We start from the raw sequence: 15702 nt of genomic DNA, 5'->3' as shown, positions 1-15702 counted from the left end.
TTTCTTCTAGCTCTTATTGGGAGACCCAGCACCCGCCCTGTTGTCCTTCGGGATTTTTGGTTGTTTTTCGGGTACACATGTTGTTCATGTTGAACGGTTTTCAGTTCTCCGATGTTACTTCGGAGTGAATTTGTTTAAACCAGTTATTGGCTTTCCTCCTTCTTGCTTTTGCACTAAAACTGGTGAGCCAGTGATCCCACTGGGGGTGTATAGCCAGAAGGGGAGGGGCCTTACACTTTTTAGTGTAATTGCTTTGTGTGGCCTCCGGAGGCAGTGCTATACACCCAATCGTCTGGGTCTCCCAATAGGAGCTAGAAGAAAAGGAATTTACGGTAAGTAACAAAATTCCCTTCTTCTGTCTTAAAGGGATTGTCTGGAAAATATTTTTTAAAAATAAATAAGAAGCAAGTTTACAATTTACCTCTTTTACCTTTTATAGTTTACTGCTTGTTGCCTTGGTTACTGGCCACTTCTGCAGTCTCAGGGGTGGCCAGTTTCTTAGGCAAGGAGCCAGCTTTGGTACCCCCAGCGCTGCCACATGGGGGAGCGCTCGGGTCAGACAGGCGGCGGTGTGACCATGCTTCTAGTCCAGAGTGTCAGCTCTTCAGGAGAGCACTATAATTACGAGTACTGAAGCATTGAGAGGTAGAAATAAATAATAAATAATAAAAATATTTGGGTCCTTGTAAAATGGAGAAAAAATAAGTCACCAATCTGAACCCCCTCCGTTCCAACACCGCCACTCCGATGATACTCCATCCATAGAGTCACCTGACCGCTGCAGACAATCAGTGGCGGGTTCAGAGAGGTGAGTAACGCTACGTCAGCGAGCCTGTCCCTCTCACCATTTGTTAAAATCTGAATTCTTGGAGAATTTTGTAGCAAAATCTGTTCTTTTGCAATGGTTTTGCTTATCTCCAGCTGTAAATGTAGCTCCATGTCCCCCGATCCTTGCAGGGGTCTCTGTACAGATACCTGGGACCTGCGTATCGTCAGATAATGTGCAGAGACCCCCAGACACATTGCACTAAAGTCAGCAGAACCGGATAATTACATTATTTGTAAGGTGTTCTCCCGACAGATGACGTTAGTGGGGTCTGGCAGTGATTTTTTTTCCCCTCTCCCCATGGGTAACACACGGACACGCGTGACCCTGGGGGAGGTGGGAGCTCAGAAGACAAAATTCCAGCCCGTACTGCGCCTTACGACAATCCCAAAAGCCCCCGTATTAATAATGGTTAGGAATGGGTCGAGGTCCTGACTTTTGCCTCCTGTATAATGGAGTGATTTCCTTACATTGCTACCTGGCGCCTGTATACAGGAAGCCTGACCCCGCGCTGCACTGTATACAATGTGATACGGACGCGGCGGAGGTCGGGGTTATACATTATCCGGATCCGGACTCGCTTTATTGCTTCATTATTAGACATCCCGGTGGGATAGCGCTATAATGGGACATTACTGTACGGTAGTATCCAGGATGCTGGCGGGGGGGGGGGGGGGAGCCGGCGCCATTATGCGCATCGTCAGGGGTTTCATTCATTTATTTTTTTCTTTATTATTATGTTTTCAGCCGACTTCTGCAGCCGTCGGACCCTGTCAGGACGAGCTGCCTGTGCAAAGCCCTCGCCGATGTGCTGTGGCGTGCCGGGGATGGCAAGGAAGCCATCGTCACATTGTGAGTAGAGATGGGTATGATGAGACTGGTGATTATCTACATCAGGGGTCTCAAGCACGTGGACCGCATGCGTCCCCTCAGCTTGCTTTTTGCGGCCCCCCTTGACAGTCGCGGCCAGTGCAGGAGCCACAGCAGTCACTGCTTTATTTCAGATGAACGTTTTACCGCCACCGCGTAGAGTGACGCTCTCTCTGCACTATTCCAATGCCTGCCTGCCGCTGGCCAATCAGAGGCATGCAGCTGATGGGTGTGACGTCACCTGCTTGCCTCTGATTCGTCGGTGGCTGCCATTGGAATAGTGCAGAGAGACCTTGACTCTGAGTGGCGGCAGCAATATGTTCATCTGAATTTCAGATAAAGCATTGACAGCTGCCGCGATCATCAAGGGGAGCACGTGCCCGGGGCCGCAAGAAGCAGGGATGAGGACGCAGAGGGAATGGAGGACAGGTGAGAAGAGTGTGTGTGTGTGTGTGTGTGTGTGTGTGTGTGTGTGTGTAACAATAAGGGACCAGGATGGGGCATTGCTACAAGTAGAGGTTCAGTAAATGGGTCATTACTACAAGGAATGGACCTGGATGGACACATTAGTAAAATGGCACAAGGCTGGGGCACATTACCACAATATGGGGCACATTACTACAATATGGGGCACATTACCACAATATGGGGCACATTACTACAGGATGGGGCACATTACTACAATATGGGGCATATTACTACAGGATGGGGCACATTACTACAATATGGGGCACATTACTACAATATGGGGCACATTACTACAATATGGGGCATATTACTACAATATGGGGCACATTACCACAATATGGGGCATATTACTACAGGATGGGGCACATTACTACAATATGGGGCACATTACCACAATATGGGGCATATTACTACAGGATGGGGCACATTACTACAGGATGGGGCACATTACTACAATATGGGGCACATTACCACAACATGGGGCACATTACTACAGGATGGGGCACATTACTACAATATGGGGCACATTACCACAATATGGGGCACATTTTTACAGGATGGGGACAAGGATGAGGCACATTACTACAGGATTGGGTACATTAGTAAAAGGGGACAAGAAGGGGGCACATTACTACAGGATGGGGCACATTACTACATGATTGGGACAAGGAGGGGGCACATTACTACAGGATGGGGACAAGGATGGGAACATTACTTCAAGAAGGGCCACAGGAAGGGGTACAATACTAAAAGATGTTCGCCAAAATGATTATATTGTGCTAATCGTAAAACTATATTACTTACAAGAAAGGGATAAAATGTAAACAACAAAAATAAAGTATGACATTTTTATCGCCATCAAAAATGTTTATATATATATATTTTAAACAAAAAAATGTGCACTTTTTGTTATAATAAATAAGCAAAAAAATGTTCAAAAACAGTGTAGAGAAAAAACAATGGCGCCAATAAAAATGTCACTTTGTCCTGCAAAGAATGCGGCCCCCGGAAATTATTTTTTTCTCTGTGCGGCCCATACACCCGGCCGAGTTTGAGACCCCTGGTCTACAGCTTGTCCATCACATGGAAGAGATGACCGCACGCTGCCTGCATGCCCGTATTGCTGGGACTCATCCCTTACACTATGCTTCTATGAGGTCTGTGTAATGGAGGGATTAGAGCTAATAGTTCTTTGGATCTGGAGTAATCCCAGCGGTCCCATGTGATCATGCCAGATTATAGGATGCTGGATTACAGGACTGGTAGTAGGAATCATGTGTCTTGCTCTCATCTTGCAGGTCGTCTGGAAGGCAGCAGTTCACCCCGGCTGGAAGATACAGAGCTGATGGGATCCTAGAAAGTGTAAGTCACTGAACGGTCGTGTGTAATGGAGCACAGGGGTGTCATGTACACACCAACAGCCTGGGTTCTTCTGGTGAGATGCCATGTGCAAGAGCGTAGGCCTGAAGTTATCACGGGGTATGATGGGTTAACTGGGGACCAGGGCTGTTAAACTGGCCCTCAGACTAGGGAGGCCCTAGCTGTCCCTGATCCCAGAGATACGTCTGATGGTGATGATGTCTGGGCCGCCTTCTTTGCCTTCTCCTGGACAGCCCTGATCTAGTAACCCCAGGGGAGGGCCAGGACGGGAGTACTAGAATCCACAGATAAGGACAAACAGGAGAAACCAAAACTCGATCATACAGCATGCCCACATAGAGGTATTAGACAACAAGGGATAAGGAGGAAAATAAGAGCAGGGAGGAACCAACGAGAGAAATCCACAAGAACTCCCCACACAAAGCAGTAAAATCACCAGCAGGACTGGAATACAACAGCACACGGACCGGTGTAGCTAAAGCTATAGTCGGCATAGAAAAACTGTCTCCTTCATCTTTAAAAGGTGGGGTGTGACTGTGATGAGGTAATCAGCATTCTAGCAGAAATGAACTCCTGCCAGCCTGATCACTAATGAGCACACAGCTGGTCAATGCCAGTCTGTCTGTGTAACTCAGAAGCACCAAAGGAGGCATAATGTGGAGTGTCAGACTCACATTCTTACTGTTTAGACCCCAATGATTAATTTCACAATTTCTCTTTATTGGGGTCTGTTTCCTATAAAATCCTCTATATTTATATAAATCTAAGAGCTAAACTTCTGTCTTCTTACAGCCACCACCAGGGGGAGCTCTGGCATTTACTGTATACACTGTTCTCATTGAGTGCAATGTATAAACTGTATGCAGTGAGCTCCCTCTAGTGGTGGCTGCCGGCAGACAGAATTTTATTTCTTCGGCGCTCTATTGGGAGACCCAGACGATTGGGTGTATAGCACTGCCTCCGGAGGCCACACAAAGCAATTACACTAAAAAGTGTAAGGCCCCTCCCCTTCTGGCTATACACCCCCAGTGGGATCACTGGCTCACCAGTTTTCTGCTTTGTGCGAAGGAGGTCAGACATCCACGCATAGCTCCACTGTTTAGTCAGCAGTAGCTGCTGACTATATCGGATGGAAGAAAAGAGGGCCCATATGGGGCCCCCAGCATGCTCCCTTCTTACCCCACTTGTGGTTTGTAAGGTTGAGGTACCCATTGCGGGTACGGAGGCTGGAGCCCACATGCTGTTTTCCTTCCCCATCCCCCTGCAGGGCTCTGAGGAAGTGGGATCTTACCGGCCACCAAGCCCTGAGGCCGGGCTCCATCCACAGACCCATAGAACCTGCTGGATGTGGAGCGGGAGTGCCGTTCAGGGACAAGGCCCTGCAACTTTCAGGTACTCTGTGTCCCCGTATGGCAGACCACGCGCACCCCAGGCTTGCTGGGTGTGCTAGTGCGCCGGGGACTGTAGCGCTGTGCGCTGGGCTTATAGTCCCCGCAGATTACTGGGGGACTTTATGTGTGTGGATCGCCGCGCAGACCGCCCCTGGAGCAGCGGCGCAGCTGCGACTTGTAGTGCGCCGGGGTCGCGCCGACCGCGCTTTTACGGCGGCGGCGCTTCTAACTTTAGTCCCCGGCTTTCTGCGGCCTAGCTCCGCTTCGTTAACGCCCCCCACCCTGTCAATCAGGGTAGGGGAGAGACGTTATTCAATCGGCAGCGCCGAGGGCTGGGGCACGATTTACATGCTCCAGCCCTCTCACTGAGCACAGTAGGACACAGGCTTCGCGCTTTTTCTCTGTGCACGCCCTAGGCCCGCCCCCAGGCTTGCAGCTCCCCAGGACGCCGGCAGCCATTATACACATGCAGTCTGGCTGGAGAACGGACGCAGGCTCTGGGGGACCCAGGCTAGGGGTTTCTGGCGACCACACACCCGCGCTAAGCGGGCGGTAAGCAGCACATACGTGCGGCCCCACTAGTGCCACAGTGTTATATTTTTCGCTGTACATAGACACGGCTGTGTCTAGATATATTTATATACTGCACTGTAAGGTCGCTTCTTGGCTGTACACCCTATATTGCTTTGAGGAGACAACAGCATGTCATCCGCAAAACGCAAGGGTGCCAAGGCACGGGCTGTATACACTGCTTGTACAGCATGTGGGGCTAATCTACCAGCAGGCTCCAACGACTCTCATTGTGTGCAATGTTCAGTCCCAGTGGCACTTCGTCAGCCAGAGCCTATGGTGGTGGTAGCCCAGGCAGAGGCGCCTGTGAACCCTGCCCCGGTGACGGGGACAGAATTTGCAGTCTTTGCTGATAAAATGTCTGTGACTATGACAAAAATCCTGGAAACCTTGCAGTCCAGGCCAGTTGCTCAGACCATAGACACTGCTGTGTCTAGGTTCCCCGGTCCCCCTCAGTTGGAACTAATCCGTACTTCAAGGGGGTCCCAGGCATCACAGGCTGAGGGCTCTGACTCCGATGACAGTCCCAGGCAGCCTAAGCGAGCTCGCTGGGAGAGACCCTCCACGTCATCACGTGGATCAGGGTCTCAGCGAGAAGGGTCCCTATATGAGGGCTCAGAGGTGGGTGATCAGGAGTCTTGTCCTGACGCCGCACTCAATTTGGATACGCCAGATGGTGACGCCATGGTAAATGACCTTATAGCGGCCATCAATAGGCTGTTGGATATTTCTCCCCCAGCCCCTTCTGCAGAGGAGGCAGCTGCCCAGCAGGAGAAGTTCCATTTCCTGTATCCCAAGCGTAAATTGAGTACTTTTCTGGACCACTCTGACTTCAGAGAATCCATCCAGAAACATAATACTTATCCGGACAAGCGTTTTTCTAAACGCCTTAAGGATACACGTTATCCCTTTCCCCCTGACGTGGTCAAACGCTGGACCCAGTGTCCAAAAGTGGACCCTCCAATATCCAGGCTTGCAGCTAGATCCATAGTTGCAGTAGAGGATGGGGCTTCACTTAAAGATGCCAATGACAGACAGATGGACCTTTGGTTGAAATCTGTCTATGAAGCTATCGGCGCGTCGTTTGCTCCAGCATTCGCGGCCGTGTGGGCGCTCCAAGCTATTTCAGCTGGTCTGGCACAGGTGGACTCTCTCATACGTCCAGCAGTGCCGCAAGTGGCGTCCCTAACTACGCAAATGTCTGCGTTTGCGACCTACGCTATCAATGCGGTACTGGACTCTACGAGCCGTACCTCAATGGCATCTGCCAACTCTGTAGTTTTGCGCAGAGCCTTGTGGTTAAAGGAATGGAAAGCAGATTCTGCTTCTAAAAAATGTTTAACCAGCTTGCCATTATCTGGAGACAGACTGTTTGGTGAGCAATTGGCGGAAATCATCAAACAGTCCAAAGGTAAGGACTCCTCCTTACCCCAGCCCAGATCAAGCAAACCTCCACAGAGGAAGTGGCAGTCAAAGTTTTGGTCCTTTCGAGGCTCGGGCAAGCCCCAATTCTCCTCGTCCAAAGGGACTCAGAAAGAGCAAAGGAGCTCTGATTCCTGGCGGGCTCACTCACGCCCCAAGAAAGCAACCGGAGGTACCGCTTCCAAGGCGGCTGCCTCATGACTTTCGGCCGCCTCCCTCCGCATCCTCGGTCGGTGGCAGGCTCTCCCGCTTTTGCGACATTTGGCTGCCACAGGTCAAAGACCGGTGGGTAACAGACATTTTGTCTCACGGGTACAGGATAGAGTTCAGTTCTCGTCCTCCGCCTCGGTTCTTCAGAACTTCCCCACATCCCGACCGAGCAGATGCCCTTCTGCAGGCGGTGAATTCTCTAAGAGCAGAAGGAGTGGTGGTCCCTGTTCCTCTTCAGGAACGAGGTCAAGGTTTTTACTCCAATCTCTTTGTGGTGCCAAAAAAGGACGGCTCATTCCGTCCTGTTCTGGACCTAAAACTGCTCAACAAGCATGTGAACGCCAGGCGGTTCCGGATGGAATCCCTCCGCTCAGTCATTGCCTCAATGTCTCAAGGAGATTTCCTAGCATCAATAGACATCAAGGATGCTTATCTCCACGTGCCGATTGCTACAGAGCACCAACGCTTTCTACGCTTCGTGATAGGAGACGACCATCTTCAGTTCGTAGCTCTGCCATTTGGTCTAGCGACAGCCCCACGGGTGTTCACCAAGATCATGGCGGCAGTGGTAGCAGTCTTGCACTCTCAGGGACACTCTGTGATCCCTTACTTGGACGATCTACTGGTCAAGGCACCCTCTCAAGAGGCATGCCAACTCAGCTTGACTGTTGCACTGGAGACTCTCCAGACGTTCGGGTGGATCATCAACTTCTCAAAGTCAAATCTGTCACCGACCCAATCACTAACGTATCTTGGCATGGAGTTTCATACACTCTCAGCGATAGTGAAGCTTCCGCTGGACAAGCAGAGGTCACTACAGACTGGGGTGCAGGCTCTCCTTCAAAGTCAGTCGCACTCCTTAAGACGCCTCATGCACTTCCTCGGGAAGATGGTGGCGGCAATGGAAGCGGTTCCGTTTGCGCAGTTTCATCTGCGCCCACTTCAATGGGACATTCTCCGCCAATGGGACGGGAAGTCAACATCCCTGGACAGGAAAGTCTCCCTTTCCCAGACGGCCAAAGACTCTCTGCAGTGGTGGCTTCTTCCCACCTCATTATCACAGGGAAGATCCTTCCTACCACCGTCTTGGGCGGTGGTCACGACAGACGCGAGTCTGTCAGGGTGGGGAGCAGTTTTTCTCCACCACAGGGCTCAGGGTACGTGGACTCAGCAGGAGTCCACCCTTCAGATCAATGTTCTGGAAATCAGAGCAGTGTATCTTGCCCTACTAGCCTTCCAGCAGTGGCTGGAAGGAAGGCAGATCCGAATTCAGTCGGACAACTCCACAGCGGTGGTATACATCAACCACCAAGGGGGGACACGCAGTCGGCAAGCCTTCCAGGAAGTCCGGCGGATTCTGATGTGGGTGGAAGCCACAGCCTCCACCATATCCGCAGTTCACATCCCCGGCGTAGAAAACTGGGAAGCAGACTTCCTCAGTCGCCAGGGCATGGACGCAGGGGAATGGTCCCTTCACCCAGACGTGTTTCAGGAAATCTGTCGCCGCTGGGGGGTGCCGGACGTCGACCTAATGGCGTCACGGCACAACAACAAGGTCCCAACCTTCATGGCACGGTCTCGCGATCAAAGAGCGCTGGCGGCAGACGCCCTAGTGCAAGATTGGTCGCAGTTCCGGCTCCCTTATGTGTTTCCACCTCTGGCACTCTTGCCCAGAGTGCTACGCAAGATCAGATCCGATTGCAGCCGCGTCATACTCGTCGCCCCAGACTGGCCGAGGAGGGCGTGGTATCCGGATCTGTGGCAGCTCACGGTCGGCCAACCGTGGGCACTACCAGACCGACCAGACTTACTGTCCCAAGGGCCGTTTTTCCATCGGAATTCTGCGGCCCTGAACCTGACTGTGTGGCCATTGAGTCCTGGATCCTAGCGTCTTCAGGATTATCCCAAGGGGTCGTTGCCACCATGAGACAGGCTAGGAAGCCCACGTCCGCTAAGATCTACCACAGAACGTGGAGGATATTCTTATCCTGGTGCTCTGCTCAGGGAGTGTCTCCCTGGCCATTTGCATTGCCTACCTTTCTTTCTTTCCTGCAATCTGGGTTAGAAAAAGGTTTGTCGCTCGGCTCCCTTAAAGGTCAGGTCTCGGCGCTATCCGTCTTTTTTCAGAGGCGTTTGGCACGCCTTCCTAAGGTGCGCACGTTCCTACAGGGGGTTTGCCATATCGTACCCCCGTACAAGCGGCCGTTAGATCCATGGGATCTGAACAGGGTACTAGTTGCCCTCCAGAAGCCGCCCTTCGAGCCTCTGAGGGAGGTTTCACTTTCTAGACTATCACAGAAAGTGGCTTTTCTGGTAGCGATCACATCTCTTCGGAGAGTGTCTGAGCTGGCAGCGCTGTCATCCAAGGCTCCCTTCCTGGTCTTCCACCAGGACAAGGTTGTGCTGCGCCCCATTCAGGAGTTTCTCCCGAAGGTGGTATCCTCTTTTCATCTTAATCAGGATATCTCTTTGCCTTCGTTTTGTCCTCATGCAGTTCATCGGTATGAGAAGGATTTACATTTGTTAGATCTGGTGAGAGCACTCAGAATCTACATTTCCCGCACGGCGCCCCTGCGCCGTTCGGATGCACTCTTTGTCCTTGTCGCTGGTAAGCGCAAAGGGTCGCAGGCTTCTAAGGCCACCCTGGCTCGATGGATCAAAGAACCAATTCTTGAAGCCTACCGTTCTGCTGGGCTTCCGGTTCCATCAGGGCTGAAGGCCCATTCTACCAGAGCCGTTGGTGCGTCCTGGGCATTGCGACACCAGGCTACGGCTCAACAGGTGTGCCAGGCAGCTACCTGGTCGAGTCTGCACACTTTCACCAAACATTATCAGGTGCATACCTATGCTTCGGCGGACGCCAGCCTAGGTAGAAGAGTCCTGCAGGCGGCAGTTGCCTCCCCGTAGGGGAGGGCTGTCTTCGCAGCTCTAACATGAGGTATTTCTTTACCCACCCAGGGACAGCTTTTGGACGTCCCAATCGTCTGGGTCTCCCAATAGAGCGCCGAAGAAGAAGGGAATTTTGTTACTTACCGTAAATTCCTTTTCTTCTAGCTCTTATTGGGAGACCCAGCACCCGCCCTGTTGTCCTTCGGGATTTTTGGTTGTTTTCGGGTACACATGTTGTTCATGTTGAACGGTTTTCAGTTCTCCGATGTTACTTCGGAGTGAATTTGTTTAAACCAGTTATTGGCTTTCCTCCTTCTTGCTTTTGCACTAAAACTGGTGAGCCAGTGATCCCACTGGGGGTGTATAGCCAGAAGGGGAGGGGCCTTACACTTTTTAGTGTAATTGCTTTGTGTGGCCTCCGGAGGCAGTGCTATACACCCAATCGTCTGGGTCTCCCAATAAGAGCTAGAAGAAAAGGAATTTACGGTAAGTAACAAAATTCCCTTCTTTCCGGCATAAGAACTATGAAGTAATTTAGATTTCTGTCTGATTTATTTACTAAATAAATCATTTTTAGAAATTAGCATTTTAAAAAAATGTATATATAGAGGATCTGGGATTTGCTCCAAAAATTAGTTAAAAAACTCTTAAAAAAAAAAACAAACAACCCCCGAGCCCCCCTGATTCTGCTTTTTTTCATTCTGGAGATATTCACATTTTTGGCTTTTGGAGCGCGGTATGTGAAATCTTTGATTTTAGTGCAACTGGGCGTTTCTTCAGAGTCTTCTCTGGGGGCGTGTACCCTCGCCCCGCCCTCTGAGACGCAGCCAATCACAGCTCAGCAGCTGATGGAGGCGTGTCTGGGAGGGAGTAGTTCAAGCACACGCCCCTGGTGAAGACTCTGCAGCTATCTGAGCATGATCTGATCGCTGCGGATACTGCTGTATGACACAGCCGGCATCTCATGATGAAAATCTAGGAGTTGGATTAAAAAAATATACCACCTCCCCCAAAGGTGTCCACATCCTCTACAATGTGGGGTGGCATTGCCCTTTAAATTAAAACATCCGCTCCTGCACCCAGTGGCGGGGGACGTAGACTCTACATATTGGATGGTAAGCTCCTCCGGGCACCGGACCAGCATCGCTTTGTTCCCCCCTGTGTAAAACTTTCAGGAGGCTGGCAAAACAACGAGCGAGCAAACAAGACAAGAATATTCATTATCCAGGACGGGGCGGCCCCTCGCCTCCTTGGAAGATTTGGAATATTCCCGTACGTCTCACGGACAGAGGCTCACAATGGAAAACTACGAGGGGTCACCCTGGACGCGGCCACGGGAGGGCAATGCCCAATATTTGTGATCCAGTGTCTGTCAGTGTCCTTCATTGTAACCCACGCTCCAAAGGGCAGCTCCAAGTTAAATAACAAAATCAAATCTTTATTTTTATATAGCGCTAACATATTCCGCAGCGCTTTACATACATCAGGAACACTGTCCCCATTGGGGCTCACAATCTAAAGTCCCTCTCTGTATGTCTTTGGAGTGTGGGAGGAAACCGGAGAACCCGGAGGAAACCCACGCAAACACGGGGAGAACATACAAGCTCCTGCTGATGGTGTCCTTGGTGAGATTTGAACCCAGGACCCCAGCGCTACAAGACTGCAGTGCTAACCACTGAGCCACCCCAAGACTGCAGTGCTAACCACTGAGCCACCCCAAGACTGCAGTGCTAACCACTGAGCCACCCCAAGACTGCAGTGCTAACCACTGAGCCACCCCAAGACTGCAGTGCTAACCACTGAGCCACCCCCAAGAATGCAGTGCTAACCATTGAGCCACCATAAGACTGCAGTGCTAACCACTGAGCCACCATAAGATTGCAGTGCTAACCACTGAGCCATCGTGCCGCCCATGTTACATGATGTATAAAGCTTAAAGGGTCTCCTTGTCATCCTCCATGTCATCTGAAAGGAGAGAAACAAAAAGCCAAAATCCAAAAATGATAGAACTATACAGCGTAAGGTGCAGTGCAGTGGTTCCTGGGGGAGGAGCGTAACACAGCGCAGGTCTATGGTGTGCCATCAATCACTGTCAGGCTCCGCCCACTCCTAATCCGCTCAGTATATCAGCTGCACTTGGAATGTACCATTAACTGTTTTACGATTAGACATCTGTATGTCTGTCCAACAGCCTGCTTGCTGACTGTTTCCAGTAAAAAGTTAGATATGAAATAGTGAGTGCAGCTCTGGAGTATAATACAGGTGGTAACTCAGGATCAGTAATGTAATGTATGTACACAGTGACTGCACCAGCAGAATAGTGAGTGCAGCTCTGGAGTATAATACAGGAGGAAACTCAGGATCAGTAATGTATATACACAGTGACTGCACCAGCAGAATAGTGAGTGCAGCTCTGGAGTATAATACAGGAGGTAACTCAGGATCAGTAATGTAATGTATGTACACAGTGACTGCACCAGCAGAATAGTGAGTGCAGCTCTGGAGTATAATACAGGAGGTAACTCAGGATCAGTAATGTAATGTATGTACTCAGTGACTGCACCAGCAGAATAGTGAGTGCAGCTCTGGAGTATAATACAGGAGGTAACTCAGGATCAGTAATGTATGTACACAGTGACTGCACCAGCAGAATAGTGAGTGCAGCTCTGGAGTATATCACAGGATGTAACTCAGGATCAGTAATGTATGTACACAGTGACTGCACCAGCAGAATAGTGAGTGCAGCTCTGGAGTATATCACAGGATGTAACTCAGGATCAGTAATGTATGTACACAGTGACTGCACCAGCAGAATAGTGAGTGCAGCTCTGGAGTATAATACAGGAGGTAACTCAGGATCAGTAATGTAATGTATGTACTCAGTGACTGCACCAGCAGGATAGGGAGTGCAGCTCTGGAGTATAATACAGGAGGTAACTCAGGATCAGTAATGTATGTAGACAGTGACTGCACCAGCAGGATAGGGAGTGCAGCTCTGAAGTATAATGAACTGTGAGTATCAGCTGATTAAATATGTGTAGTACAGGTCAGTTCAGGGCCTCTCTGTCAACACAAAATGTCTGTTCAAATCGAGTACAGGCACCCGGTGCATCACGATGACTAAAGATTTAGGTGCACCTTCCCACCTTTTCCCGCTCTCTACACCCCCCAGTACCCTCTCATCCTCTTTAATAGAAAGCATTGGCTTTATAGTGCCACAGAAGGGTGGAGATAGATGGAGAAGAAGCAGAATGGAAGTAGTTAAATGTTTTGTGGCCATCATGTTCGAGCGCCTGTACTTGTTTTGGGCAGTCGCCCCGCGCTGGGTTTGGGCAGTCGCCCCGCGCTGGGTTTGGGCAGTCGCCCCGCGCTGGGTTTGGACAGTCGCCCCGCGCTTGGTTTGGACAGTCGCCCCGCGCTTGGTTTGGACAGTCGCCCCGCGCTTGGTTTGGACAGTCGCCCCGCGCTTGGTTTGGACAGTCGCCCCGCGCTTGGTTTGGACAGTCGCCCCGCGCTTGGTTTGGACAGTCGCCCCGCGCTTGGTTTGGACAGTCGCCCCGCGCTGGGTTTGGACAGTCGCCCCGCGCTGGGTCTGGACAGTCGCCCCGCGCTGGGTCTGGACAGTCGCCCCGCGCTGGGTCTGGACAGTCGCCCCGCGCTGGGTCTGGACAGTCGCCCCGCGCTGGGTCTGGACAGTCGCCCCGCGCTGGGTCTGGACAGTCGCCCCGCGCTGGGTCTGGACAGTCGCCCCGCGCTGGGTCTGGACAGTCGCCCCGCGCTGGGTCTGGACAGTCGCCCCGCGCTGGGTCTGGACAGTCGCCCCGCGCTGGGTCTGGACAGTCGCCCCGCGCTGGGTCTGGACAGTCGCCCCGCGCTGGGTCTGGACAGTCGCCCCGCGCTGGGTCTGGACAGTCGTCCCTTGCTGACGGAGACACTGTAATGAGATTGCTGGCGTTATTATCCTCCTTTCTCGTTCCTGCGCCTCGGTGTCCTGTATTCCTCGCCGCTGCACATTACACCTGTCGTGCGGCGTCACACGCGACCTGCATTAATGTGAATTCTCGTTTCCCCGCAGCTCGTCCTGTATAACTTCAGAGAATACGAGGATCTTGTGACCTTCCTGCAGCAGAACATTAATCAGGTGAATTGCTCCGCAGCGTTACATCGTGAACCTATTAGTGTCATCCGTAAGTGGAAGCTCCCGCGAGAGTTAATCAGAAATTACACGGGGTCTCGGGTCACTGCGAAGGCGGAATAAATCTGAGAATATCCGACTGCTGATCGCTCGGAGAGGGACGGAGAATCCGCAGGAAAATAATAACCACCTTTATGGGAATGGCCGCGTTTCACGCCTCCAGAGCTGGTGACCTAGCCCGGCCACTGACGAGCAGCCACTGACCACGGGCGGTCACCGGGAGCAGGACTGGAAGCATTGTGCACCCCTATTACTCCAAAGTAACACTATGGAGACCCCCTGTGATTGCAGGGACGGGTAATTAGGCCCTTGTGTTGATTGGCCGACAGGGGAGCAGGGGCAATGCTACTCCCTCACTCTCTATGGCACTATTAGAGATAGCCACGTGTTCTGGACCACCGCTTTATTCTTACGGGGGGCACAAATCATCTATTGAGGAAGTGATAGTTTCTTGTTACTATAATCCACATGCATTACAGGTTTATCAGAGTGTGTAATGTGTATGCAGATATCGGGGGTGAGGAAGGATCAGACATGTTGCATTTCGGCATGCCTGATCCTCTCCACACGAGCTGCGGCCAGCCATGTCCTCAGCTGCTTATTCCCGGGACCTCAGAAGCATTTCTGTTTCATTTTCCAGTTTGAGCGCGGCCCCTTCGGATGCATCTTGCTGACTGTCTCCGTCGTCTTCTCCAGATCGGTTGAGCTGTGAGTATATATAATGTATACTGTTTGTATGTAATATGAGCGTTGCGCTCCGCTGTTTCCAGCAGCCCCATAGACAGCGACCAGCGCTCAGTTCAGCCAGAGATGGGGCGTGGCGGGGGCGGGACATATATATATATATATAACATATAACGAGCTGTGCCGGTCCGTACATGACTGCCTTAAGATGTCAGATGTAGGTTCACCCCATCAAAAGCACCCCTGACTCCAGCGCGTCCCCTCTTCAAGCGTGGCTTATATAATGCCGGTCTTGATAAATCGGGCCCTTAGTTTAAGGCTTTGTGCGCACGTTGCTTTTTTTTGCATGCGTTGTGCTTCCCCAGCAAAGGCCATGAAAATTCAGAAATTTCCCCACGCATGTTTTGTTTTTTTTTAGGCAGTGTGTTTTGTTTGACAAATATTTGTCAAAATCGTTGCGTAAAAAGCAAGCAGCGCATCACTTCTTCACTGCGTTCTGGTTGCATTTTCCACCCATTGAAATGAATGAGGTGTCAAAACACAACCAAAATGTTTAGTGTGCACTGGCACTGCATTTTGGATGCATTTTGGATCCGTTCTTGTCAACAAAAACGCAGGTCTCTCGGTCTCTCTCTCGGTCTCTGTCTGTCGGTCTCAGTCTCTGTCTCCTCTCGGTGTCGGTCTCTGTCGGTCTCGGTCTGTGTCAGTCGGTCTCTGTCGGTCTGTGTCAGTCGGTCTCGGTCTCTGTCGGTCTCGGTCTCTGTCGGTCTCGGTCTCTGTCGGTCTCGGTCTCTGTC

The 15702-nt window shown here is 51.2% G+C and overlaps 1 protein-coding gene across 1 annotated transcript in view; it reads left to right on the top strand.

Annotated features, from left to right (window-relative positions):
* LOC142273621 (putative ubiquitin carboxyl-terminal hydrolase MINDY-4) overlaps positions 1–15702 on the top strand; it is a gene marked incomplete at both ends in the record, with an annotated part of 45870 nt that overhangs the window by 7782 nt on the left and 22386 nt on the right. The window contains 4 exons of the mRNA XM_075332538.1: positions 1574–1678; positions 3463–3526; positions 14102–14167; positions 14862–14929. Of these exons, the coding sequence (XP_075188653.1) occupies positions 1574–1678; positions 3463–3526; positions 14102–14167; positions 14862–14929 (303 nt within the window). The remainder of the gene's footprint in view (positions 1–1573; positions 1679–3462; positions 3527–14101; positions 14168–14861; positions 14930–15702) is intronic.

This window comes from Anomaloglossus baeobatrachus, unplaced genomic scaffold, assembly GCF_048569485.1.
Source record: "Anomaloglossus baeobatrachus isolate aAnoBae1 unplaced genomic scaffold, aAnoBae1.hap1 Scaffold_3649, whole genome shotgun sequence".
Lineage (NCBI taxonomy): Eukaryota > Metazoa > Chordata > Amphibia > Anura > Aromobatidae > Anomaloglossus > Anomaloglossus baeobatrachus.
The sequence above is the reverse complement of the archived record's forward strand: the minus strand, read 5'-3'. Positions and strand labels throughout refer to the sequence as shown.